Here is a 27,979-nt window from a genome sequence, read left to right as displayed (position 1 = left end):
CTTGATCAAACATACTTGATCATGCGTTGGCCTTTCTAAAGTGTGTGTTGCTGATAAGATAGGTAACCAAAGTGTTTCAGGGTATCATATTTTTAAAACTTTTAGATGTCTCCAGAAAGTGAATATTACCTTAAATCTTGCTATACATGCAGCTCTTTCTCCTTATGTATTTCTAGTGTCTCTGTGTACAGAAACTTTGCGATTAGTATTCTAGAGAAAGGAAAATACATCTGCATATTTTCAAAGAAATACAGAAAATATCCCATTCAGTATATTGAAATGACATAGATGTTTTCTAAATTTTAATATACTGAAACCAATGACTTTAAAATCAATTAAACTGGCTATTTTAACATCTATTATAATAATCTTACATCAGTTTCACTACTTCCTCATACTGTAATATATAGCAGCATAATATTTTACTTCTTGAATCAAGAGAGATTGTTTGGAGAATGTTATCCATTAAATTACCAACTTGTTTTTGTTCCCAGTATTTCATCATCCCACTGTTACCTTGTATCCTTCTAGACTCAGGTTTTTTTAATTTGGGGGGTCCTTGGAACTCCAAATATATAGACCTTTTACTGAGGAATGCATACACACAAACGGAATTTTTTATGCAATTTTAGTGAGTTCTTGGTTCCTATGTGTAAAGCTAAACTGACCATATTGACTTTGTTTTATGCAATTTGCACATATATTCTTTCAATTACAGGGTTTTAGAATGTGCAAGTTTGACAGCCAATCAGTGTTCAGATGGTATATGTCAATCAGAATGTGAGGACAGCGTACCAACAAGTAAGGACAATTTTTAACATTGACAGTTTAATTTCTGCCAAGTAAGATGGTTTTATTAACATCAATTTTCCATTTTAATATCTTTCTATCTCTGTCTCTTGTCTTTTGTTAAACCCATATTCATTGTAAAAGAACACACTAAATCTTTGTGTCCTATGTAAAAAAAGTAAACATTGTTTTGCCCTTACTTGTATAATTAGATTTTCAAATAGGGGTAGTATGGATTACTTGATTTGTGATATACATAGTATTTTTTGCATATGTGTTTATGTGTATATGTATGTATTTATTCATTAATTAAAAATCTGTATTAATTCCTTAGGCAACTATTTTTTTGCATGTTAGTATCTAAAAGGAACAAAAGTTGTCTTTGCTGTTGTATTTCAAGCAGCCTAAGAATTTTTTTCATCATAACTTAGATGTATACATGATTTTCAGACTTTGTGGAGTTACTCAAATACCTAATTATAAAATTAATCAACACTTGATTATGCATTTATGTTGTTATCTATCCAAATAAGTGACTGTTCAAATCTCTAAATTTTAAAACTCAATTTGTACGATTTTTCTTTTTTTTACCACTTTTGTCTTAATAGCTCTTTGAACATTCTGGGACCCAGAATTTATGTCATGTTTTTATCTTGTGTGTGTATATATATGTATATTGTATTTTATAATCTAACTCCTCTGCTATGATCCATAGAATCATTTTATAGGTATTTACTGTCTTTCTATACAGTAATGATAAGCATTTAAATTAATATACATGGCTTGGTAGACACTTAGTAAGTGCCTTCATGCATTGTTATTTAATCCTAACAGCACTCCTATGAGCTTGATACTATTTTCTACTTTTTACAGAAAGGAAACTGAGGCTGTGAGTGAAATGAGGGAAGGTTACTTAGCTTTTAACTGATGGCACAGCCAGTCAGATTCCAATGCAGGTTTTCTGATTTTTTTTTTTTTTTTTTGCATATATTTTAAATTTATTTCTTCATTCTTTCTGCCAAAACTCTCCACATTTCTTAGCACCTTGGTGATGGCATTTTACCCTGAGCTGTGATTGCTCAAACAGCCATTAGGGGGCCAGTTTAGCTCAGTTGACAGTCATTTGGAGACAGCATAATTAGCAATTACACTTTTGGAAATCTCTTTCCTCCTTTTAAAAGGATTTTAAAATTAATTTTAAATTACAAAAGTAATACAAGTCATAATATGAAGTTACGTAGTTTTCCTGTGCCTTTAGGGCTACTTCCTGAGTTAGTTAATAGTATAGTGTGATTCCTTCAGGCCTTCATGTTTATACAAATATATCTTACATAAACAGACATGACTTTTCCGTCTGTTTAAAATTTTTACAAAAATGGGACCCTCCTATACCAGTGGCATTATCATAGACCTCTTTCTGGGATATTTAAATAGTTCAAACTTATTCTTTTAACAGTTGTATTATATTTTGTAATATGAATCTGATGTTATTAATTCAGCCATTTTCCACTTGATAGACATTCAGGTTATTTCCAGTGTTTTGTTCTTACAAATAATGCTTTACTAAACATCCTTGAACAGTTATACTTTCATGCTTTTATTTCTCTAAAATAAACTCCTAAAAGTGAAGTTGATGGATAAAAGAGTAAGCACATTTTTATTTTTATAAATTATACCAAATCATATGCTAAAATGTCATAGCATTCATATGCAAATAACATTGTAAGAGAGCAATGGAGGTTAACAATATATGTAATTTTTAAGAATTTTGGCAGATATAAAGTGATATTTAATTTCCCCAAGAACTTAGAAACTTAAAAAGTTTATTGTATTTATCGGCCCTTCTTACTCCTTTGAATTGTCAGCTCTTTTCTGTCAGGTTCTTCTTTATCTTTTTTCTTTATCAGTTTATGGGAGACCATGTATATATTTTACACATATTTTCTCATTATTTGACTAATTTTAAAGTTTTTGCCATTGTTTTCACTTCATGCAGAATGGCAAATATTAAGTAATCAGATTCATTGAATTATTCTTTGCCAGCTTAACTTGTTCATTCCTGTTCTCTTGCCATGGATTCTTATGGAGTTTATTAGTTGTATTGAGGAAGAAAGACATTTGCATATGTTCGTATATCATGCCCCATAACTTATAAAAACAATATATTATTATATATCTATATAATAGAATGTAAGATAAAGTAATTACAATATAGATATTTTTTAAAGTCTTTAATTCTTCATTTTAGAAAGCATGTTTAAAACTCGTAACTACTTTTGCTTTCTTGTTAAAGTAAAATTCTATTTTATGGTGTTTATCAAGTCATCCTATTAAATTAAGTGAGCTTATTTATCTACCTCTTTTAGTTCCTTCACATTTTATTTTTCCAAAATGATAAAAATTTTCAAACATACAGAAAAGCTGAAACAACTGTACAGTCAACACTTACATACTCATCATCTGTTTTTCCAATTAACCTGCTACTCTATGTCCCCTGTTATTTATCTCTCTTATTCTACCAATCTATTGTATCTTACTTTTTGATTCATTTCACGTAAGTTGCAGACATAAGTATACCTCCTAAACATTTCAGAATGAACATCATTATTTAGCTAGATGGTCAATAACAAGTACTGTATTGGCTTGATTTATTAAGTCGTTAAGTCATGGGTTATAAGTCTTCCCGTTTTGTTCTGTCAAGATTTATTGTAGATTCTTGTATTTCCACCTAAGTTATAGAATCTGTCTCTTTCTACAGTTAGCTCTTTGCAATTTTGATTAGGGTTATATTGAATCTATAGATTATTTGGGGGAGAATTGATATCCGAACAATATTGAACCTTCCTGTCCCTTAACATGGCATATTTTACTATTTGTTTAGATCATTTTCAGTTTCTCTCAGCAATGTTGTATAGTTTTCCATACCACATTGAATTTTTAATAGATTCCAAAACTGTATAATTCCCTTTACCTTCTATTTCCTATAGGTTCTGGATCAGTATCACTATATGAGATAGAAAGATGTCAACAACTATCAGCTACAAGTAAGACCACATTTCACTTTTGAAATATGGGCATAATAGTGAGCATATAAAGCCAGTTCTTACCCATACCAACAAATCCGTTTCCATCTAATACTGAGAGCGGATATCTGTAAGGGCAAAAATACTCATAGGCCTGTATTTATCTTTTATTCCTTTATCTCATTCTAACTCACATAAAATGGTACCCAGAAAGATACATGTTTTTACATTAAATATGTATTTAAAGTTAGAGAGCTGTAAGATTCATAAAACATATACTATTTAATAGTACAGTGGGGCTTATTTTTAGTTTGAGAATGTAAAATAATATATTAATTTTAATCAGTTCACATTATGAATTTAGGAGTGTCCATAAGATAGCTCCTTACAATATGCCTAAAAACTATAATTTAATGTAAACAGTGATATTAATTTATCACATGCCTTCTTTCTGTTAATTCCACTTAGATTTAAAAAGTTTTTGAAAAATTTTAAGCACAAGTCCGTTAATGTTCTATAATGTACTATTATAAAATACAAGTTTCTCATTATTGGAGAACAGATATGTAACTGTGAAATGGGGGAAGGCTAGAAGAAAGAAGTTCGTGGTATTGTATTGAAATTTGAGGTGTCAGTATATATTCATGGTTTCATAGATACAGAAATAGATATAGATGTATATTTGTATATATTCACTCATATACATATTCATACATATATTCTATGCAGATGATGTGTGTAAGTAAAGGTATGAACATGTATGCATGTATGTCCTAGTTCTATCAAGTTCTGTCAACAAAAGGCCATAGAAACAATGGCATTCCATTGAAAAGAACACACTCAGTGCATAGATCCTGTTTTATAAATAATATGCCTCCTTAAATGGAATCGGGGACTGCTAGGAAAAATAGCAGATTCTAGGGTTCTAAAATAATCACAACAATAATAATAATAATAATAATAATAATAATTGATTTAATTGTATGAATCACCAATGAAACTAGCGGGATCTTTAATGTTTAATAAGATTGGGATATTTCTATTTTCCCAGTTACTCTCTTATTAGTTAAAAAGGGGAGAAAATAAGTTTATAGTGGAGAAATTTCTTGAATGCCATGTTAACCAACTGAAGAAAGTTAACATCCCCAAGAATGAAAACACTATCATATGCCTCTTGATGAGATGCATTGAGAAGGCCACAGTATCATTTATATACTATTCCTGCCAAAAGTGCATAATTTGTATCATTTTGTGAGGAAAGCCAGGAACACCCAAATAAATGGCCTCTCAAGTACATCAATATCATGGAAAACAAAGAAAAGCTGAGGAACCATTCTACATTAACAAAGTCCAAAGACACAGGAGAAGTAAATGAAATACATGGTTCAGGATTGGATCCTTGACCCAGAAATAAAATGCTGAATAAGAATATTATGAGGTCAGTTGGAGAAATTTGAATAAAGTCTACTGATTCAGTGATAATATTACATCAATATTAAAAATTCTGATGTTGAAAATTGTACTGTATTATGTCACTGCAATTTCTTGTTTTTGTGAAATACACACTGAAGTATTTAGGGATAAAGGGGTGTGATGTCTGGAGATAATTCCCAAATGATTCATATATATGTATGTATGTATACATGCGCACACACACACACAGAAATGAATTACATATCTGTAAGGTTTATATATATATGTGGAGGGAGACAAAGACAGATGGAGACAGTGATAAATATGACAAAAATACTAACAAGGTTGACAGTACAACTTTTTGGATCTTATTGTATAAATTTTCAAGGGGATTCATGTCACGAATATACTTATTATTCTTGTAGATTATTATACCTTAATCTAAAAATTCTTTGTAGTACTTACAGATCATCAATATTTGGAGAACACCCCAATATGTGCGATACTGAAGCAAAAAGCTCCTCATCAATATCGCATCCGAGCAAAACTGAGATCATATAAGCCCAGAAGACTCTTTCAGTCAGTTAAACTTCATTGTCCTAAATGTCATTCCCTGTAAGTATTTTCTATAATAAGACAACTTTCACTTCATAATATGTTTATGTATATTTTTATATGCATCAGTGTAAGTCCTAGCAATGAATATATTGTGATTTTCATGTATTATATTTTGATAAAATGGTAACATTTTTGAGAGAAAAATATTTAATCTTAGAAAGTAAATCTTTTGATATTTCTTAGTAATAGTAAATAAAAGCAGGGTATATTTTTAAATATGATATTCAATTTAGTAGCTCTGATAAATGCAAACAAATAAACTATGAAACTATTTGGGCAGACTTGCACATTTGTCACAAAAATATCCTTAAAAATAAACCATTAATAACTAAAATTCTTTAAGTTAAATTTATGGGATGACATTGGTTAATAAGATTATGTAGATTTCATAATTTTTTTCATATAAAAAACCCAAAAGTCTCCACCAAAAAACTGTAGAAACAATAAACGAATACAGTAAAGTTGCAGGATACAAAAATTAATGTACAGAATTCCACTGCATTCCTGTATGCTAGTAACAGTGAAATTTCAGAAAAAGAAATGAAAAAAACAATTCCTTTTGCAATTGCAACAAAAAAAGAATAAAATACCTAGGAATACACTTAACAAATGATGTAAAGGACATACATGCTGAAAACTACAAAACATTATTAAAATAGATTGAAAAGGACACAATGAATTGGAAAGATAATCCATATTCATGAATCGGAAGAATTAACATAGTTACAATGTCCATATTACCCAAAGGAATGTACAGATTTACTGTAATCCCCATCAGAATCCCAATGGCATTTTAAAGATGAAGTAGAGCAAACAATCATCAGATTTGTATGGAACCAAAAACTACCCTGAGTAGCCAAAATAACTAAAATTCTTAAATTAGAAAAGACTTCTGGTTAGTTGAAATTTTGAATTAAGTGATATAGGAAGCCTTGTTGGAAAACAGTGTGGTGACTGTGGGCAAGAAGTGGGTGAGAGGAGGTAGAAGAATGTAGGGAGGGCATACATGGCGAGGGAAAAAATAAGATAAAGTAAATAAAATAAGAAATGGAAACTTATTTAACTTCCTAAAAGAAGTTATATAATAAAAATCATGTTCAGAAAAAATAAAGGAAAGCCTTGTTGGAAATATGAGTATTTCTGCCCTGCTTAATAACTACAATATAATATAATTTAAATTCTTGTTAGTAATTTAGAATTTCTCAGTACCTCAAAGTCTTTATTCTAAACTTCAATTAATGTATAAATATATAAACTTATAAGACAGTAGAATGATTGTGTACTTATTAGCTCCACAGTCATTCCTCTAAATATATAATGTATAAATACAGGCATGGGCAAAAGTAGGTTAAAAGTTGTAATACAAAAATAATACAATTAATAAATAATAATAATAAAATAATAGTAAATAAATAATAATAAAAATAAACCCATGTACTCCAACTGGAAAGCTACTTTTGCCCACTCCAGTATATACACATCTCCATTATATTTGTGTATTTATATTTTGTGTTTATGTTTATGTTTCTGTAATACATGGTATTTTCCTCTCTAAAATCTAAGTATACTACTGTTTGTGTGATTATCATCAAATCTCCTTAAATAAAAGGGGGGATTCTCTTTTACCCATTTGAATTTGCAGTGGTAGTTGGAAAGAAAAAATATATATTTTAGGTAATTTTTGAAGTATTATCGAATTACAGTTTGTCAGATGCTGTAAAATCACATAACTTTGTGAAGCAAAACTGCCCTCTATAATCTTTTCTTTTTTTAACAAATAAGGAAATTGCCTCAGAAAGGTTTAGAGGTGTTACCTAAAGTTTCACAGCTGGTTCATGACAAACCTTTTGATTTCAGATCATGCCAGTGCTACTCTCATCATGCTTTACAATAAGACTTTTTAAAAGGAATTGAAACAAATACTGATTTGTAACTTAGATGCTCTGTGACAGTGAAATTACTTAGGTGGTAAGTTGCTATTCAACTGGAGTGAAGACAGGTTAGGGACTGTTGCATTTTCTTATCCCACTGGGAAGTTTAGGGTTCCTTACAGAAGAAGACAAATAGGTGCTGGAAACAGCTATGATTAGTAACCTTGATATCACCAAACAAAGTAAGTTGCTGATGGTTAATGTAACTAGGGAGAGGAAGCTACTTAATCATGAAATACAAATATTTTTCTACTGAATAAGAGTCTTTAATCTGCAAAGTGAATTATCTCCATTTAAAATAAGTAGCTGGCTCATCAGCATATAAATTTTTGTAATTGTAATCTGTAAAATTGGATTTCCAAGGTTTTTTGTCATTTCATTGATGATGGTTTAGGCAAGAAGTTCCACATGAAGGCGATTTGGATCGAATTTTGCAAGAGAGTGCAACTAAAACTCCAGATACCAAACTACAAAACACATTATTATATGATTCAAAAGTCTGGACAACTAAAGATCAAGGAGAACGAAAAGTAGCTATTCATTTTGTGAAAAATAACGGTATTCTCCCACTTTCAAATGACTGTCTAATTTTGATAGAAGGTAAGGTATTTAAGTTACTCTTTTATTAGATTAGAGCTTATGTCTTTTTCTCACTATTGTTAAATATATTTTAGAGACAACATAGGACATATAAAGACAAAATACTAAATTAAGTTTTATAAAATGGAATATATTATCTCTAACTAGATTCAAATATATACATATGCACATATATAAATTTATCTGAATGACATTTTGAAATTGTACATTACACTCAGATGTTTGCTTTTGTTCATTTTGTTGGCTTTTTGCATGTAATCTTAATCACATCCAAGGTGATTACCAAACTGAGTAATGATTAATAAGAGACTTCTTATGATGTATACTTACTGTTATCTTGGCCACTGGATGTCACTGTTATTCCATAAAAGTAGAATGAAATAGATACCTTTTTTTATTTTCATTTTTTTAAACCCTCACCTCAGGATATGTTTACTGGTTTTATAGAGAGGGGAAAGGGGAGAGAGGGGAGAGACAGACAGACAGCATTGATGTGAGAGAGAAACATTAATCTGTTGCCTCTGGTAGTAACCAGATTGAGGATGAAACTTGCAATCAGGGTATGTGGCCTGACCAGGAATAGAACCCATAACCTTTTGGTTTATAGAACAATGCTCCAACCAACGGAGCAACCCTGCCAGGACTATATATCATCAATTAATATCTAAATCAAGGAAGGGACTCTTGAAACAAGATTACTTGACATATTTTTAAAAAATAAAATTTTGAGTCATATTTATTTTTCCATTGCTTTCCCGCTTTTGTCTTATTTTCATCTAAAATATGTATTGTACCACAGACTTTTCCCCATGTCTTTCCCAATATAGGTGTTAAGTAGTGGAACTGAATTGTAACTCTGTGGTGAACATCTCTCCCCTTTGGATGAAGTATAAATTATGGGGACACAAGAAATTAAGTAAATGTTGCCCAATTCCTAGTTATCCTAGGCTGCATGTGCTTTAGCAGTATATGAGATTATCTGTTCCCCTACCCTTGTCATATATTAGCACTTGAAAACATTTGGCCACTTAGATGAGTAAATTGCGGTATCTTATTTCATTAACAATATGTTAATCTACGAGGAGATAGATTTAAAAACAGAAACACATAGACACATACACGCATACAAAAAATGGAGTAAGGGTAATTGTAGTCTATAAAAATAAAACAAACCTGTGGTCCTATGAGGTTTTTTAAGTCCTTGTAGGTCCAGCTAAGAGGATGTCATGTGTGGCTTAGGGTCCTCCTGTGTTATACTGCCTCCCACAGAATTCTGTGCTGAAGCCAAGTTGGCCTCAAGGGTGCAAAGATGCTTGAATTAAAAAGTCTCTGTAGCTCCTGATCCTATCTTCAATTACCTCTCATCCCCAAAACATTAAGTCTCATCTCCTACAATCAGCATCCCACCCTCCAGCCATACTGAACTGGTGGCAATTCCTAAACCCTGTATATTTCTCAGTGCCTTTTTCCCATTTCATTGCTATTCTCTTGAGAATTTCTGCTCCAGTACATCTTCAGAAGTAAAATCAATTTTTCCTTTATTTAGCAATTCACATAGCGTATTTAATGAACACCTACATGTAAGAAGCACTTTTTCTTATTCACCAGGCAGAGTTGAGTGATTCTTAACTACTTTTCTTCTTGTATTATGTTTGTCTCTCCCCCATAATAGTTTTTATTGTTGTTCGATTACAGTCCCCATTTTCCCCCTTTACTCTCCCCTGCCCTACCCGCCCCCCTTCCCACATTCAATCCTTCCCCTTCTTTCCCATGTTATCCCTCTCCCCCCTTCTTCTGGTTACTATCAGTTCTTTATTTCAGTGTCTCTGGTTCTATTTTTGCTCTCTTGTTTCTTCTGTTGGTTAGGTTCCACTTATAGGCGAGATCATCTGGTATTTGTCTTTCACCAACTGGCTTATGTCACATAGCGTAATGCTCTCCAGTTCCATCCATAATGTTGCAAAGGGTAGGAGGTCCTTCTCTTTTTTCTGCTGCATAGTATTCCATTCTGTAAATATACCACAGTTTTTTGATCCATTCATTTACTGATGGGCACTTAGGCTGTTTCTGGCATTTGGTTATTATAAATTATGCTGCTATGAAGATTGGGGTGCACAGGTTCTTTTGAATTGCTGTTTCAGGATTCTTAGCATATAATCCCAGCAGTGGAATTGCTGGGCCAAAAGGCAGTTCCATTTTTAGCTTTTTGAGGAAATTCCACAGTTTTCCACAGTGGCTGCACCAGTCCGCATTCCCACCAACAGCATTCCCTTTCTCCACAACTTCACCAGCACTTGTTTGTTGATTTATGATGGCCATTCTGACCACTGTGAAGTGATATCTCGTTATGGTTTTAATTTGCATTTCTCTGATGGCTAGTGATGCTGAGCATCCTTTCATATGTCTCTGGGCCCTCTGTATGTCCTACTTGGAGAAGTGTCTGTTCAGGTCCTTTGCCCATTTTTTAATTCTATTGTTTGTTTTCCTGGCATGGCGTTGTGTGAGTTCTTTGTGGTATCATTGGCAAATATATTTTCCCATATGGTTGGTTCCCTTTTCATTTTTCTAATGTTTTCTTTAGCCATGCAGAAGCTTTTTATTTATTTATTTATTTACTTATTAAGATTTTATTTCTATAGAGGGCAAGGGAGGGAGAGAGGGAGAGAGACATCAATGTGTGGTTGCCCCATGAACGCCTCCTACTGGGAACCTGGCCTGCAAGCCAGGCATGTGCCCTGATGAGAATCAAACCAGTGACCCTGCGGTTCACAGGCTGGCGCTCAGTCCACTGAGCCACACCAGCCAGAACTATAACCATGCAGAAGCTTCTTATTTTGATGTAGTCCCATTTGTTTATTCTTTCCTTTACATCCCTTGCTCTAGGGGACATTTGGTGAAAATAATTGCTTTGTGGAATATCTGAAAGTTCCCTGCCTGTGTTCTCCTCTAGGACTTTTATGATGTGACTTATATTTAAGTCTTTTATCCATCTTAAGTTTATTTTTGTGTGTGATGTAAGTTGGTGGTCAAGTTTCATTTTTTTGCATGTAGCTGTCCAGATCTCCCAACACCACTTGTTGAGGAGGTTATTTTTACTCCATTTTCTGCTCCTGCCCCCTTTGGTGAATATTAATTGACCATAGAGACATGTTTATTTCTGGGCTCTCTGTCCTATTCCATTGATCTATGGTCTTATGCCAGTAGCAGGTGGTTTTGATCACAGTGGCCTTGTAATATAAATTGATATCAGGTATGGAGATCCCTCCTACATTGTTTTTCTTACTCAAAATTGCTGAGGCTATTCGGAGTCATTTATGGTTCCATAAGAATTTTTGAAATGTATGTTCTATATCTGTGAAATATGTCATTGGTATTTTAATAGGGATTGCGTTGAATCTATAAATTGCTTTGGGTAGTGTGGACATTTTGATCATGTTAATTCTTCCAATCCATGAACACAGTGTATGCTTACAATTATTTCTATCTTCCGTAATTTCTTCAGTGTTGTGTAGTTTTCTGAGTACAAGTCTCTTTTACCTCCTTGGTTAAGTTTATTCCTGAGTACTTTATTTTTCTTGTTGCTATAGCAAATAGGATTTTTTCCTGATTTCTGTTTCTCATATTTCATCATTGTTGTACAAAAATGCCTTCGATTTCTGAATATTGACTTTGTATCCCGCCGTTTTGCCAAATTCCTTTGTTAGGTCGAATAGTTTTTTGGTGGACTCTGTAGGGTTTTCTGTGTATACTATCATGTCATCTGCAAACAATGGCAATTTTACTTCCTCCTTTCTAATTTAGATGCCTTTTATTTCTTTTTCTTTTTCTTGTCTGATCACTGTAGCTAGAACTTCCAATACTATGTTGAGTAGAAGAGGTGAAAGCAGACAACCTTGTCTTGTTCCCAGTCTTAGTGGGAAAGTTTTTAGTTTTTGCCCGCTGTGGATGATGTTGACTGTAGGTTTCTCATACACAGCCTTTATTACGTTGAGGTATGCTCCCTCTCCTCCCACTTTGCTGAGTGATTTTTATCATAAATGGGTGCTGTACTTTATCAAATGCTTTTCCAGCATCTATTGATATGATCGTGTGATTTTAGTCTTTCCTTTTGTTTATGTGATGTATTCTGTTTATTAATTTGCCAATATTGTACCATCCTTGCATCCCTGGGATGAATCCCAATTGATCATGGTGTATGATCTTTTTAATGTATTGCTGGATGCAGTTTGCCAATATTTTGTTAAGGATTTTAGCATCTGTATTATTCAGCAATATTGGCATGTAGTTTTCTTTCTTTGTTGTTTCTTTGTCTGCTTGTGGGGTTAGGATGTTGGCCTCATAAAAAGAATTTGGGAGTCTTCCCTCTTCTTGGACTTTTTGGCATATATTTGTCTTTTATCTGTTTATAGAATTGTTTTCTTTAGAATATAAGCTCCCTAAGGACAGGATACACATTTATTTTAATTTATGCATCTTCAGCACCTGACATATGACTAGTCCTCAATAAATATTTATTGAATAATTAAGTTCCCCCAATGTAATAACACTTCCCCTAGAGATTTTTAATGAAAGTGTATGTGAAAGCACTTTAAAACTTAACAGGGTTTCCTCGAAATGCAGTATTTTATTTTATTCTGTTTCTTTTTTTTTAATTAATTTATTTATTTTTTCAAATACATTTGTCTCTGCCTACCCCCCACCACTTTCCCTTGCCCCCTCCCTCCCTCCCTCCCTCAACTCTTCTCCTTTGGTTTTGTCCATGAGTCCTTGCTACATGTTCCTTGACTTTCCCCTTCCCTTCCTTTTCCCCTGCCCCCCTACCTCCTTCCCTCTTGTCTCTGTTGGTTTCTTTTCCTTTCAGTGTTGCTGGTCTTATTTTCCTTGCAGCTTTGTATTGTTGGTTAGGTTCCACTTATAGGTGAGATCATATGGTATTTGTCTTTTGCCCTCTGGCTTATTTCGCTTAGCATAATGCTCTCCAGTTCCATCCATGCTGTCGCAAAGTTTAGTAGTTCTTTTTTTCTTTCTGCTGAGTAGTATTCCATTGTGTAAATGTACCATAATTTTTTGATCCAATCATCTATTGATGGGCATTTAGGTTGCTTCCAACACTTGGCTATTGTAAATTGTGCTGCTATGAACATTGGGGTGCATAGGTTCTTCTGAATTGGCGTTTGGGGATTCTTAGGGTATAGTCCCAGCAGGGGAATCACTGGATCAAAAGGCAGTTCCATTTTCAACTTTTTGAGGAAATTCCACACTGCTTTCCACAATGTCTGCACCAGTCTGCATTCCCACCAACAGTGGACTAGGGTTCCCTTTTCTCCACAGCCTTGCCAGCACCTGTTGTTTGTGGATCTGTTTATGATGGCCATTCTGACGGGTGTGAGGTGGTACCTCATGGTGGTTTTGATCTGCATTTCTCTGATGGCTAGTGATGCTGAGCATCTTTTCAAATGCCTCTGGGCCCTCTGTATCTCCTCCTTGGAAAAGCGTCTGCTCAGGTCCTTTGCCCATTTTTTGATTGGATCATTTGTCTTCTTGGAGTGAAGTCAAGTGAGTTCTTTATTTATCTTGGAGATCAGACCTCTATCTGATGTATCATTAGTGAATATATTTTCCCATAGGGTTGGCTCCCTTTTCATTTTGCTGATGTTTTCTTTAGCCATGCCGAAGCTTCTTATTTTGATGAGGTCCTACTTGTTTATTCTTTCCTTTCTGTCCCTTGCTTTAGGAGACATATCAGTGAAAAAATTGCTGCGTGGGATATCTGAGAGTTTCCTGCCAATATTCTCCTCTAGGACTTTGATGGTGTTGCGACTTATATTTAAGTCTTTTATCCACCTTGAGTTTATTTTTGTGTATGGTGTCAGCTGATGATCCAATTTCAATTTTTTGCATGTAGCCGTCCCGCTCTCCCAACACCATTTGTTGAAGAGGCTGTTATTGCTCCATTTTATGCTTCTGCCCCCTTTGTCAAATATTAGATGCCCATAGAGACCTGGGCTTATTTCTGGGCTTTCTCTTCTGTTCCACTGGTCTGTGGGTCTGTTCTTGTGCCAGTACCAGATTGTTTTGAGTATATTGGCTTTGTAGTAGAGTTTGATGTCTGGTATTGTGATCCCTCCTACTTTGCGTTTCTTTCTCAAAATTGCTGCGGCTATTCAGGGTCGTTCATGGTTCCGTATAAATTTCTGAAATGTCTGTTCTATTTCTGTGAAATATGTCATTGGTATCTTAATAGAGATTGCGTCAAATCTATAAATTGCTTTGGGTAGTATGGACATTTTGATGATATTAATTCTTCCAATCCATGAGCACGGTATATGCTTCCATTTATTTGTGTCTTCCTTAATTTCTTTCTTCAGTGATGTATAGTTTTCTGCGTACAGGTCTTTTACCTCTTTGGTTAAATTTATGCCTAGGTACTTTACTTTTCTTCTTGCTGTATCGAATGGTGTTTTTTTTTTTTTTCTGATTTTTTCTTCTATCTCATTGCTGGTGTACTATTTTACTCTGTTTCTGACTGTTATAACCCTAACTAATCCGAGGCTAGGACCTAACTGCAGTGTGGCATGGAAGAACCGAGAATTCCGGTTGTCACAGAGCTGCAGAAGAGGGATGAGAACCAAGTAAGTTAGAATACCACAAAGCCACTGTTCTTACCAAACTTTATTCACTTTTTGGAAAAAAAGGCTTATCTTTGGATTTTTGGGAGCCTCTGGTTAATTTCTAGAGGTATGAAAAAGTTGAATTAGAGTTTTTGCCAATGCTCATTTTGCTTTTCTGCAGAAGTATATTTTCGGATGTTTTGGTCTGCTATGTTAGAAGTGCACCAGCCTCACAGTTCAATTTTATGTTACCAATTTTATGCAAATTTTGGTAAAGACACCAAAATATTTTATAAATCGTATTCTCTTTGCCTGGAGAGGAAGAATTATCAATATAAGTAAAAAGTACACCAGAAAATGTACCGGTAGGTTTGAGTTATCCTAGGTAATGCTACCTTGTAATGATGGTGCACCATTGGGCATACTGTCTTCATGCCCACCCTGTCAGAGAATTGGGGTAATCGTGTTGGTTTCCCCCAGAAAAATGAACACATACTATACACAAATTCATAGTACATGAACTGTTTGCATTTATATTTAACTTTAATGTTGACCTGAAAGTTTAAAAAATTCATTTCAAACTCAGGACTAACCTTGCCCAGACATGAGTAGTATATAGCAAATTTAATGAGAATCCTGTCATTCTTTGGCTTGCAACTTTATTCTTTTGATTCTTTGAATTATAGTGTTCCTGACATAAAGAACAACTTGTATAAATTCAAGAAGATGGTTACAGTTTCACAAGCCTTATAATTTGCTTAAGTCTCAGCATTTTTGTGTAGTGGTTTCTTTTATCAGTGTGTAGGATCCTGAGTTTACAAATCATTATTTTTTACAATAAATGTATAAATGTATTAATCTGTAAATTCATGGCTTTGTCTTTTTCTGTCAATCTCTTTAATCTTTTACTACACCTCATATGTTACTTGATAGGTACTTCATTTTGCCTACGTTATGTTTGTACTAATCTGAAGGGTTTATTTGTTCTCACTTAATAGGAGGTACAGTAAGTGAAATCTACAAACTTGCAAACAAGTTTCACAGTGTAATTCCTGTGAGATCCGGCCATGAAGACCTAGAACTCTTTGACCTTTCAGCACCATTCCTTATACAAGATAAAATTCATCACTATGGGTATGGTTTTAATGCTGGGAAATTTTAGAATTAAAAATTCTTTAAGAGTAATTTTTTCCTTTAATTATTTCATCCTACTTGTTACTGTATTGTCAACAGATACTTGCTTAGTACCAATTTATATATACTAGATTTATTTATATATTTATATTTTTAATTTTTTATTTTTATATGTTTGCATTTAAATAAATATTTTGATAGCATTTTTATATTTTTACTGTCAAATTTTTGGGTTTTATCTGTACTTAAATAAATATATTTATTGTTTTGATAGCATTATATTGAGTACCTACAATGTGCTAGATATAAGACTACCCAAGAGACTAATTATAATTTGTTTTCTTTCACAAGGATTTAGCTATTACTTACAGAAAAAGATTCAGAGTGCATCCTAGTAAAAATTGAGCAGTTGAATTCCAGAATTTCTGTGGCACAAAGTTAACAAATTAGTTGCCACTGAGAAATTGGAACGTATCAGAATACATTAGGTTCTAGAAGCAGATTTTTATGTTTGGAAGGAGGCAATGGGGATAAAATCTCCTTTTCCTTCCGTTTGATGAAGCAATAACCTTGGAAGTGCCCTGTTTTGAGAAACCTTGAATTGCAGAATGCATCTTGTCATACCACCTCTCTTCCTTTGTACTCCTATATTTGTAGCAAGTGTTACTCATTGTTATAATGTGTAAATCTTGATTTCATTTGGAAACTACTTACTACTTCTGATTGTAACTGCTGAAGTAATTGGTAGGCCTGTGGAGATTGCCTTGGGTTCTGTTCCATATACAAAATATCATAAAACTTTAGGTATAAGTTGGAACCTGGTGTGTTACTGAGTCAAAGCCCTGGGTTGGAGCTGTTTTTACTATGATGTACGCAGTGTCTGTCTTTATCTCTCTCATTGGTCTGTTAACCTCAGAGTCAAGTTCCATTTGAATAAATACATTATTTTGTTTATCTAACAATTATCAATAGTTCAAAAATACAGGTCTCTCATTCTGTTGTTTCTTTTTAATAAGCCACTAACATGGGCTTTCTCTCCTTTACTTACCCCTACTCATTCACTTGCTCGCTCTCTCCACTCCCTCTCCTCTGCTTTCCTTCCTAGTATCAGTTGCCTTGGCCAGTCTAGAACCAGGAAAGCCAGCATTAGTTATTAAGCTCTGGAATATCCTTCATTTACTAGAAGTCTAAAATAAAAAGTTCTGATAAGGCTTTCAGCATTTCCCCCATTTTCAGCATAAACAGAAATGATGCTAACATTCCAAATTTTAAGGCATTTTAAGATTTTTCATTACTTTGTCATCAGGAAAGCCAGAATATCTTTTTATTGACTTTTCTTTTTAGGAATTTTAAAAATTAATTTTAACTACATAAAAATATCAAAAATTACATCATAACAGTTAAGTATCCTCCACTTAGATTTAACCAGTGTTAACATCTTAACATATTTTTCAAGTCTCTATTTTTTAAAAAATAAGACTGTGCAGAACAGAAGGAACACACTTCCTTCCCAGAAGTAATTACTTTCCCAAACTTGAAGTCAGTTCTTCTCATCAATGTTGGTATTCTCTTAGTATAATATATGTGTGAACTTTGAAGGAATATAGCATATTACTGTGTTTTTAAAATTTATGTCAACTGTTTCATATTGTATTATGCCTCTTCATTTGCAACTTTTTTTCCCTACTGAATATTATTTTCAAGATACTTCCATATTATGCATGTAGATTTAGTAATTATTTTAATACTTATATAGTATTTTATTTCATATGAAAAATATTATGATTTATTAATCTATTCCCTAGTAATAGGTATGTGTTATTTTCATTTATTACATTTACCACAGTGATAAGTAAAGTCCTTTTATATTTTGTTGCATATTTCCTTTGTTGTAAAATCAGTTCATTGGATCATGCCCAGGACTTCTTTTAAATGATGTGATGTGGCGTAATGGTATGGTGTGGTATGGTGTAAAATGGAATGAATCAGAATGGATAACAGAGACCTTTGTACATAGTAAGGGTCACAATTGTTTTCTAAACTGTGTGTGTGTGTGTGTGTGTGTGTGTGTGTGGTGTATTGTGGGTCATGATATAAAGTAAATTTCTAACTGTGAGTTCTTGTCAGAAAATTTGAAAGTTACTGTAAGGTGTTTCCCTAGAATTAGAATTAGTGGTATGCATATTTTCTGCTTTATTGGAAAATAACAGATTGTTCTTCCAATGATTGTAATATTTTATGGTCCCATCAACTGCATATAAAAAGTTCACTTTCTCCCAAGTTTTCTCTAACACTCAGTGTTGGTCTAACCATCATTTTTTTAAGACTGATGAGCATCAAATGGTATTCATGGTGTTTTTGTTTGCATCTCCTAAGTGACTAGAGGGTTTAAACAGCCCTCATGTTTATTAGCTATTTAGTTTTCTATTCTATGAATTCCATGTTCACATATCTTACCTGTTTTTCTGTTGAGTTATTGACCTCTGTTTTTGTTTGTGTGTTAATCTGATTTTAAAAATTATTCCTACAGAGACAGACTCGTAGATGAAGAACAGATGGCAGGTAGTGGCAGGGGCAGGAGGAAGTTATGGGGTGGAGGGAGTGAGCAGAAAGGAAAAAGGACGCCTGGACACGGACAACAGTGTGGGGATTGCTGGGGGGAAGGGGGTTGCAGGGGACTAAATGGTAGTGGAAAAATATATAAGAAAGATTATATTTAAATATAAGAATTATTCCTGTGTGAGAGATACTAATCTTTTGTCAGTTAATATATATTTCAAGAAACTTCTTGTCTGTCATGTACCTTTTAAGGTCTAGTTTCTTTTGTTTTACAGATTTTTAGAATATTAATACAGTCATGTGTAAGAAAATGTTTGTCAAAACCCTTAAAGTCTATAAAACTTAGCTTATATTTCTGGACTTGATGCCTTTTTAAAGAATTTAAAATAATGCTTGAGTTTCTTTAATAGTTTTGTATCCTTTAAGGATTTCTGTTTCTTATTGAATCTGTTTTATTAATAAAGGTTTTCTAGAAAAGCATTTATTTTTAAATTGAAATTTACATATAGTAATTCATAATACTATCTGGTAATTTTTAAATCTCCACTTCGCCTGTTGTAAAATCCACTTAATATTATTTGCACCTTCTTTTTCTTGGCCTTTCTTGCCAAAGCAACAAACTTTTGTTTTTGTTGTTGCTCTCAACTGTTTTTTATTCTTATTTTTATTTTCTTTCTTTACTTTCATTGGGTTTTTCTTTTTCAAATGTTTGTAATTGAACACTTACCTTAATTAATTTTAGTATATTTTTAATATTTATATTTAAGTATTATACTCTTTTACTACTTTGGAAGTAATGAATTCTCCTATTTATGTGTTACCCTTAATTTTTAATTTGTATATTAATATTTAATTTGTATACTTGATGGTTATCAATGTCTTTTAATTATCTTTTTCTGTTAAAAAAATTTAGATGTATTTGAAGGCTGGGAAGGGGTACTATTTGTTATAGTTACCCTCTATTTTTCCCCAGATTGCAAAGGAAAAGGAATCTGCATGAACCTTTTGAATATTGATTTTTATATATTTATTTAAGTATATATTTTATTATCTCTTAAACATTATGATGTGTAATGAAAAAATTGCTTAAAATATGTTCATATATAAGTAAATGAAAATACATATACTAACTAATGTAAAATTTTAGTATATTGTATAGTTTTAAATTGATTTAAATTATGAAGAGTAACTATAGTTACTTAGTAACTATAGTAACTATAGTATAGGCATCATACACTATAAACTTCTAAATATGTGCTTACTGAATATATTACCCCAAATATTGCCAGTAATGCCTTCTTTAGTCAGAATAATTTCCTCACATTGGCTGTATTGAATTAAGACCTTGGCTATTACTTTATTGTTCACAGACCCATAAAATTAAAGTTCTTAAAGACTGTTTAAACTTTTTAATTTTTCCAAATAAGAATCAGCCAAATTAATTAATAATCTGAACCTGAAACCTCTTTCTTATTCTCAATTTAGTGGTGCTTATTCTGAGCTAGACTTTTTTTTATTGCTTCTATTGTAAAAAGCTTATATTTTAAAGTAATTCTGTTAGTAATATACACAGTACCATATAGGAGGTACAGTACTATTTTGTTTAATTTACTTGTTAAACAGTGCATACTTGGACAGCAAAAAATAAGTTATAATACTAAATGAGTTATAATAAGTAATTATAATACATTATTTTAAAATATTTGTTTTTGTTTTATTAATTTCAGATGTAAAAAGTGTTCTACCTTGAGACCAATACAAAATCTAAGTAACCTGGTTGATAAAACGTCATGGATTCCTTCTTCTGTGGCAGAAGGTTGGCTAAAGTGTCTATGTCCTATAATCTTAACTGTCTTTGTATAAGGTGATTTCACTTATTATGTTTGTGCCTATAGTAAAACCATAGAAAAGTTTAATTTTCCTTAAGTAAAACCATTCACAGTCATTGTGGTAAAAATATAAAGTAAATGTTTAAAATATTTGGAAACTTTCAAGCACTTGCCAGTATCTTTTAATCTTTACTCATATTTTAATGTTCAAATAATTTTAGTATTAATCATCAATCACAAATACAACTTTTGAAAAATCTGTCCAGTTCATAGTACTGTGGGATATCAGAGTTTTAGAAATAGCTATTACAACTTTTTACCCAATACAGGTCTTTTAGCTGAAACAAGAATCTTTTTATGTCACATTCTTAACTGTGGTCACCTCACCTTGGCTTAAAACTCTTTCAGTGATGGGGACACATTACATTGCAGCAACAAATTCCCTTAATTTTTAGTCATTTTTTAATAGGCAAAATATATGTACCTATAATTTTAACCTGGGCCATATTCTATTTACTGGAATTATTAGAGTGTATCTGTTCCCTCTTCTATAAGATCAACAGATTTTATACGTTTGAAGATACCTGTTGAACCTGCATTTCATCTTTATTTCTCCAAGCAGTTATTTCACTTTTTTGGTACTTTCCTACATTCCTTATTACGTATTTTATTTCTCCTCCATAGTAAAGATTTGACTTTCCCAGTGATCTCTTCAAAGTTTGCCATTCAAAGCTGGAAATAGGGCTGCAGATACTGGCCAATTCAAAATATGAACAAAACTTTTATTTCCCTGACACTGGACACTCTGCTTCTACTAGCCTGAAAATTTCGTCGTACAGCAGGTTCTTGAATAATGTCATCTTGTTCGATGTCATTGTGTTATAACATTGATAAGATGACTTGGGAACTTAACTCTTGTTAATATCAATTAAACTCAGGTAAAGTTGGTTTCATTACATGTTGTTTCACTGCAGTCTCAAGAGCCTGTTGATGATGTTAAGTAAGAACACTATGTAGACATCAATCTGTATACTTGGTTTTGCTTTCCTTCTCTTTTAATTCAGCTATGTAATACTGCTATCTCATTTTGTTTGTGGTCCAGTAAAATTCCAGGTTATTTTCACATGAGCTTTTTGCTCTCCACCTCGGTCTCCCTATCCTGTTCTAAATGCAGCTATCTGTCTGTCTGTGTGGTCCCTCAGAGTAGGTGTTATGTTTATATTTTTTGGTTTTAGTTCACAGTTTTAACCTATTGAGACCCCTTAAATCCTAAAAATCTGTTTCTCTGTATTAACAATTCCTGTTATGTCTTCATGCCCTACTTTATTCTTACTTGCTCCCTTATTAGTTCTGTTTAAATATTGATTCCACAAGTGGAAAAAATACTCCATTCTGTAAACACATTGAATGTTTTCCATTTCCAAACACAAAAAAGATGTTCAACTTATAAATTTTCAAATGATTTATTCTCTATAAATTCTTCCTCTTTTTTCTCATCTTACCAAATTATGAAATCCCAGATTCTGACAGTTCTGTCCATTCAGCTGTATGACATCTTTTAAAAAATAAGTGATCCCTATACTGATAGTACAAAGGGGAGAGACGTATTTTGTAACCATAAGTATTGAACTGCATGCTATTTTTAAAGTATTCTGGTATTTTAATTTTGTCTTTTATAAGACTAACATGCAATGGATTGTATTCTATAAATCAATTTTTATGTTTTCTATCAAGATGTACTTATTTTAAAGATATATTAATAGTTAATCAAAGATGATACAGTTGTCTATGAGTCCTAACCTCTATATAGGTATAGTATAATGTTCCAAAATGAACCTGCTAAAATGAGCTTCATCTGTTAGTATTAGAAAACAAAAAAGCATATGTGTAAGTTTTTCTTTCTCTCAAATTATTTTAGTAAACAAAATTAATGATTAACAGGTACATACTATCCAAAAACAACTGTTACTTTACTTCGATTACAAGGAATAGAAGATTCATATAGTTTAATCTTTTTTTCTAAACTAGTATTGGGTATTGTACCCCTTGAACATGTGTTTGTGATGACATTTACCCTTGATGATGGAACGGGCGTATTGGAAGCTTATCTCATGGATTCTGTAAGTAACAGAGGTAGTGAAGATATTTCTAACTAAAAATACTTTTTGAATTTTAATATATTTATTCATACCTACCTTATTACTAAGATTGAGGACAACTTAGAAAAATAAAATATGAGTGTATAGATCTTAAATTTTCTATGTGTTTATGTCTCTTTTGCTATTACACTGTAAATCTTAATATCCAAATAATGAAAAATTGAGAAATAAGAATTTCAAGAGAGAGTCATTTTTTATACCACACAGAAATTCTGTTCCAGGAGCTCAAAGGCAGAGGTATGGCCACACACTCTAGGCATCTGTCAGCATTTCACTAGGCTTGTTAAGCCTCCTCATTTCATATTAGAGGGAACAAAATTACATTGAGAGGGTGATAGTTTACATTGGGTGAAGCGAGGGCGCTTTCCACAAGGCCACCCTCGTTTCTGACCATTCCCAGTTTGGGGGTTCCCAAAGACCATCCTTAATCTTGACACTAGTCACAAGTTTAGAGGTCCCCAAGACCACCCTTGGTTTTGATCATTCACTAGACAGTGTCACAGAATTTACTGAAAGCCATTATATTCATCGTTACGGTTTATTACCGCTAAAGAATACAACTTAAAATCATCCAAGGGAAGAGGCACAGAGTGCAGAGCCCAGGAAAGTTTCAAATGTGGAACTTTCATTTTTCCTCTTTTGTAGAGTAGGAGACGGTGTTACTTTCCTGGCAACAATGTGTAACCGTACACATGAAGTATTGCCAACCAGGGAACTGCAGTTGCGCCTTAGTGTCCAGGGTTTTTTACTGGAGTTCTGTCATGTAGTCATGGTTGAATATACACGGAACTGATCTCAGTCTCCAGCCCCTCCCAGAGGTCAAGCTAATGCCATACAATGCAAACTCCACACTCTAAGTCACATTGTTAAATATCCAGTGTGACCCAGTATCCCCAGGCAGGCAAGGACTCTACGTGTATTAAGTAAATATTTAATGAGCACCGTCTTTGTACCAGATACTATTTTTTGTGATAGAGATGTAGCAGTGAGCAAAGCAAACAAAACCCCTTTTCTCCCTGTAATCTAGTAGAAGAGAAAAAATTATATGTTATACTTTTAAATTTTACACATTGTAAGCACTCAATATCTGTGTTACCAAGAGAATGATAAGCCTCACTGTTTTGTGATCATTATTTTTATTATCATGAAGTCAAAGCACTTTAACTTGACTCTGTATCTCAAAAATGTTTTTAAATTAAAGTAGTAAGTCAGATATTAAAGTTCAAACTAGCACTATAGTGTATGAATTTTGCAGTCTCGATAGAGTGATGTAGCCTAGATAATTTTAATTAGATAGTATTAAAATACAGGGGTGGGCAAAGTAGGTTTACAGTTGTTTGTATGGAAAGAGACATGCAGGTTATGATTATTACAGTAGCTTTATTAACTCAAAAGAATGTCATCATGCAGTTGTAAACCTCCTTCTGCCCACCTCTTTACTTTTGTATTATAATTTTAATAAAAGATTCATATTTTCTTTTATAATTTTTTTAAGGACAAATTCTTCCATATTCCAGCATCAGAAATCCTGACCAATGATTACCTTCAGGAAAATATGGATGTGATCATGAATATGTTTTGTCCTCCAGGAGTAAAAATTGGTAGGAAATAATATTTTAACAATCCCATTCATTCTTTTTTTAAAAAATGGCGCCTAGCTTATGTCTAATCTGTGGACTTTTAGAGGTATGAAAACTTTGAAATATGAATCCAAATAAATAGCTAATTAGTACTTGATTACTGTATAATCTACCTTTTGGTTTAAACAGCAGGAATAAAATGGGTATGAATCATAATTCTTGAAAAGACTTTCATTAATATTTTGAAATATAATAAAGGAGAGACTGTTTTGATCACAAGCACATTTGATACTGTGTTTATGTATAATAGCATTTTGTTTGAAATTAACAGGGATGAAATGCTGATAAGAAACATTTTCTGTAACAAGCTCCATTTAGCCAGTTTAATTCATTGATGAATTTTCTGTCCCATATTAACTAGTTTCAGATTTTACAATTTTTTATTGTATTAATTATTTTTAGCAGCTTTAGTTGTTTTCTATATAACGTTTGATTCATCAACCAGGTCCTTAGGTCAAATTGTATAGATTACACCTGCGGCTGCTCTGTTTTCCTTTTGTGACCATGATCTGTATTTTCATTGAAACTTGTAGATCTGAATTATAGTAAGAGAGTTGGACTCCTCTAAAATTTTTCATCATTAGCAGATTTTACCAGCTGCAGTTAGTTTAACATTTATAGGTTATTTTTAATCAGGCTTTATTTTCTTCTGGGCAGTCTATGCATTTCATAACGATTCTAAAAAGAAAGTTTTTATACATCTGTAACAAAGTTTAACTTGCATACTTTTATTTGATGTCAGTTTTAATTTTTGTTGGCTGTTTGGATTCTTTTGGCTAGGTTTCTGGAAATGAAAATGTCATACATATCAAAGCACAGGCCTGGTAGACTTTTGATATATACTGCAAAATTGCTTTTCAAGAATATTTTACCTATTTACAGTTCTACCAGCAGTGTAGGAGAGTGAATGTCTTGCTTGACCCTTGCTAATATTGAGGACTAGAATAAATGTCTTTTAAACTCAAACATGAAGAAAAGAAATATTAAGAAACTTTTCTAGATGTTATAAATAGATTTACTGTGGTCATAAGCAGCTCTTGGAAATGGCATCTGTGGCTGCCATCTTTGCCTTGATTCAGTACTTAAGTAGTTTTATCTTAAAAAGTAAGAGGTTCCACTGATTCGAACTTCAGGATCAGTTTCTTTGCAGTCAACCAAGAGAAAAAAATAAAATAAAACAGGGAGATCAGTAAGCAATTAGCAGGGGGAAAAAAAATAAAAATTGGGAATGACATAGCTTACTACCTTCACTGTCAAACATTCTGAAAATCCCACATTTAATTTATTTTTCCTGTAGTTAAGAAAAAATTCAAATTAGTCAGAATTGCTCTGAAACAATAACATGAACCCAGTATGTAATTTGGAAAAGTAGATAATGTTATATTTGATGTGTATTTATTGACATTTCAAGCTTCAAGGTAAATGTTAATATTTGTAGCTAAGTATTATACTTAGATATACCAGAGTTATTTATTTAATTTTAATGGTTAAATAACATTTTCTTTTGGATTTGTAGATACATATCCATGGTTGGAATGCTTCATCAAGTCGTATAATGTCACAAGTGGAACGGAGCAGCAAATTTGCTATCAGATTTTTGACACCACAGTTGCAGATGATGTTATCTAGTATTGAAATTCAATTTAGCATATGTAAATATTGTAACTGTTTCCTATGTGATTGCCATAAAACATGTAAAAGATTTAGTTCAATAGTTCATTTTCCATTTTAACTATTTAAATTTTTTAATAGACATTGGGTTCTCTTAACACCTTCTTGTAAGTTAAAAATGGTCTGTTGCTCAAAAATATCTGGTATGCTGGCTGGTAGGGTTCTAAAAGAAAGAGAGACATTGAATAAATGAAGACTGTTTTTGTGTACTCTTTGTAGTCCTTTCAGAGAAGCTATTTTGTTACCCTACACTACAATCTCTTTCCCTGTTGGTTTTACCACTGATTTCTCTGCCATTCACCATCCCTGGTTGAGCTTCTTTACTTGCCTAGATTTTCATATCAGCAATGTTGATGATTTTATTACGACTGTGGGATTAGAAGATGACCTTGCCTTAAATCTGAGCTTTGGCTGAGTGCAAGGTACAGAGTGGCTGGTGGTTTTGTTCCATTTTGTTTTGTTTTTGTACAAAGGGATCTGCTTGAAACAGGTACTCTTCAAGGAAATGCTTGTTCCAGCCCTAACTGGTGTGGCTTAGTCGTTCCCCAAAGCAAAAGTTTGCCCATTTGATTCCTAGTCAGGGCACATGCCTGGATTACAGGTTCGGTCCTGGGTCAGGGAACTTACAAGTGGTAACTGATCAATGTTTCTCTCTCACATCAGTGCTTCTCTCCCTCTCGTTTTGTCTCCCTTCCCTTCTTTCTAAAAGTAAATAAATAAAATCTTTTGAAAAAGGATTACAATAAAAAAATGCTTGTTCAAATGAGCTACACTCTACTTTTAAAGAATGGTTTAAGTGGAAGTGGTAGAATTGCTTTCTTTGGCTGCTGACATTGAGCAGTTTAAGATAAATCCATTTTTTTGGACCAGAATTATTATATGCTTTGAATGCTTATTTCTCTACATGATTATTAGAAATTATTCCATTTCACCTCAATTTAATTAAGTGGTCAGATTTACAGTGTTAGTGACTTAAAATTATCCTTTTTTTAATAGTCTTATGTAAAATATATTTTAGGTGGAACATTAAATGAGATGGTAATTCAGTATATAGTTCACTTTTTACATGACAATATGTCAAATTTAAAATCATGAATATTCAGTTTTATAAAAATACTTCTATATATCTGTATATATGTGGAGATTTATGCATATTATTTGCTAGAGACTGAGAGGAACAGATCTTTCTAGTTCAATTGTGAATAAATGTGCACAATTCATCCATTTCACTCGTTTGCTCTATTTGAGCTGAGGCATGACGTGAGGAAAAGAATCAAAGCAGGTGTGTCAAGATAGTAGATATTTAGGATTGTCTACACACTAGGTACTGTGCTAAGCACTTAACATATATTTGAGTTTCACAACAACCCATTTTCCTGATAAGAAAACTACTTGAGTCTTGACTGATGAGCTGACTTGTCTAAGTTCATATAATTATTAACTGCTAGTCCGCACTCCCTGTTCAGAGGTTGCACTGTTCACCGCTCCAGGATTCTGGAGCAATGGCGAGCAGGGGGCTTTCTGCGAAGAGTCCTGCCTTAAATACCTGAAGTAACGTTGGAAGTTAAGAGTCACTGATGTGATTTCTTACACTAACCTAAAGGCTTTTAACATCTTGTTGGCAAAAAGAATTGAATATCGGACTCCTCTGCTTGTGGTAACACTAAGTTCTAGTTCTTAAATATGTTAGCACATCTCCAGACCTAACTATGCACCTTCCCCATCACCAAATTCACCAGCTCGTTTGAGACCATGAGAAAAGACTGACGCTGATATTTGGGGGATTTAAATTCTTGGTTCAAAATATACTCTAGGAAAACCTTTAAAACCCTAAAATTGAACAGGTGTGTTTCAGCATTGCTGGTATGCGTGGGTCGCAAAGGAGAGAGAGATTTTCTCTTCCTTCCGGAAGCACCCAGTCAGGAAGAGCGGGGGCCAGAAGGGGCCACGGGCTCACAGTGTCAACCTGCGCTGTCTCCAAAATAATAAAGTGAAACTCCTC

General features: G+C 33.0%; 1 protein-coding gene across 1 annotated transcript in view; it reads left to right on the top strand.

Annotated features, from left to right (window-relative positions):
* The window catches only part of POT1 (protection of telomeres 1), an 83,601-nt gene extending 57,454 nt beyond the window's left edge, over positions 1–26,147 (top strand). Inside the window, exons 12-20 of the mRNA XM_054563893.1 lie at positions 719–801; positions 3,777–3,833; positions 5,684–5,840; positions 8,169–8,374; positions 15,984–16,119; positions 20,406–20,494; positions 22,536–22,627; positions 24,162–24,267; positions 25,823–26,147. Of these exons, the coding sequence (XP_054419868.1) occupies positions 719–801; positions 3,777–3,833; positions 5,684–5,840; positions 8,169–8,374; positions 15,984–16,119; positions 20,406–20,494; positions 22,536–22,627; positions 24,162–24,267; positions 25,823–25,935 (1,039 nt within the window). The 3' untranslated portion in view covers positions 25,936–26,147. The remainder of the gene's footprint in view (positions 1–718; positions 802–3,776; positions 3,834–5,683; positions 5,841–8,168; positions 8,375–15,983; positions 16,120–20,405; positions 20,495–22,535; positions 22,628–24,161; positions 24,268–25,822) is intronic.
* The last annotated feature ends 1,832 nt before the right edge of the window (positions 26,148–27,979 follow it).

This window comes from Pteronotus mesoamericanus, unplaced genomic scaffold (genome assembly GCF_021234165.1).
Source record: "Pteronotus mesoamericanus isolate MK-2021 breed Mesoamerican mustached bat unplaced genomic scaffold, CSHL_Meso_final scaffold_85, whole genome shotgun sequence".
Lineage (NCBI taxonomy): Eukaryota > Metazoa > Chordata > Mammalia > Chiroptera > Mormoopidae > Pteronotus > Pteronotus mesoamericanus.
The sequence above is the reverse complement of the archived record's forward strand: the minus strand, read 5'-3'. Positions and strand labels throughout refer to the sequence as shown.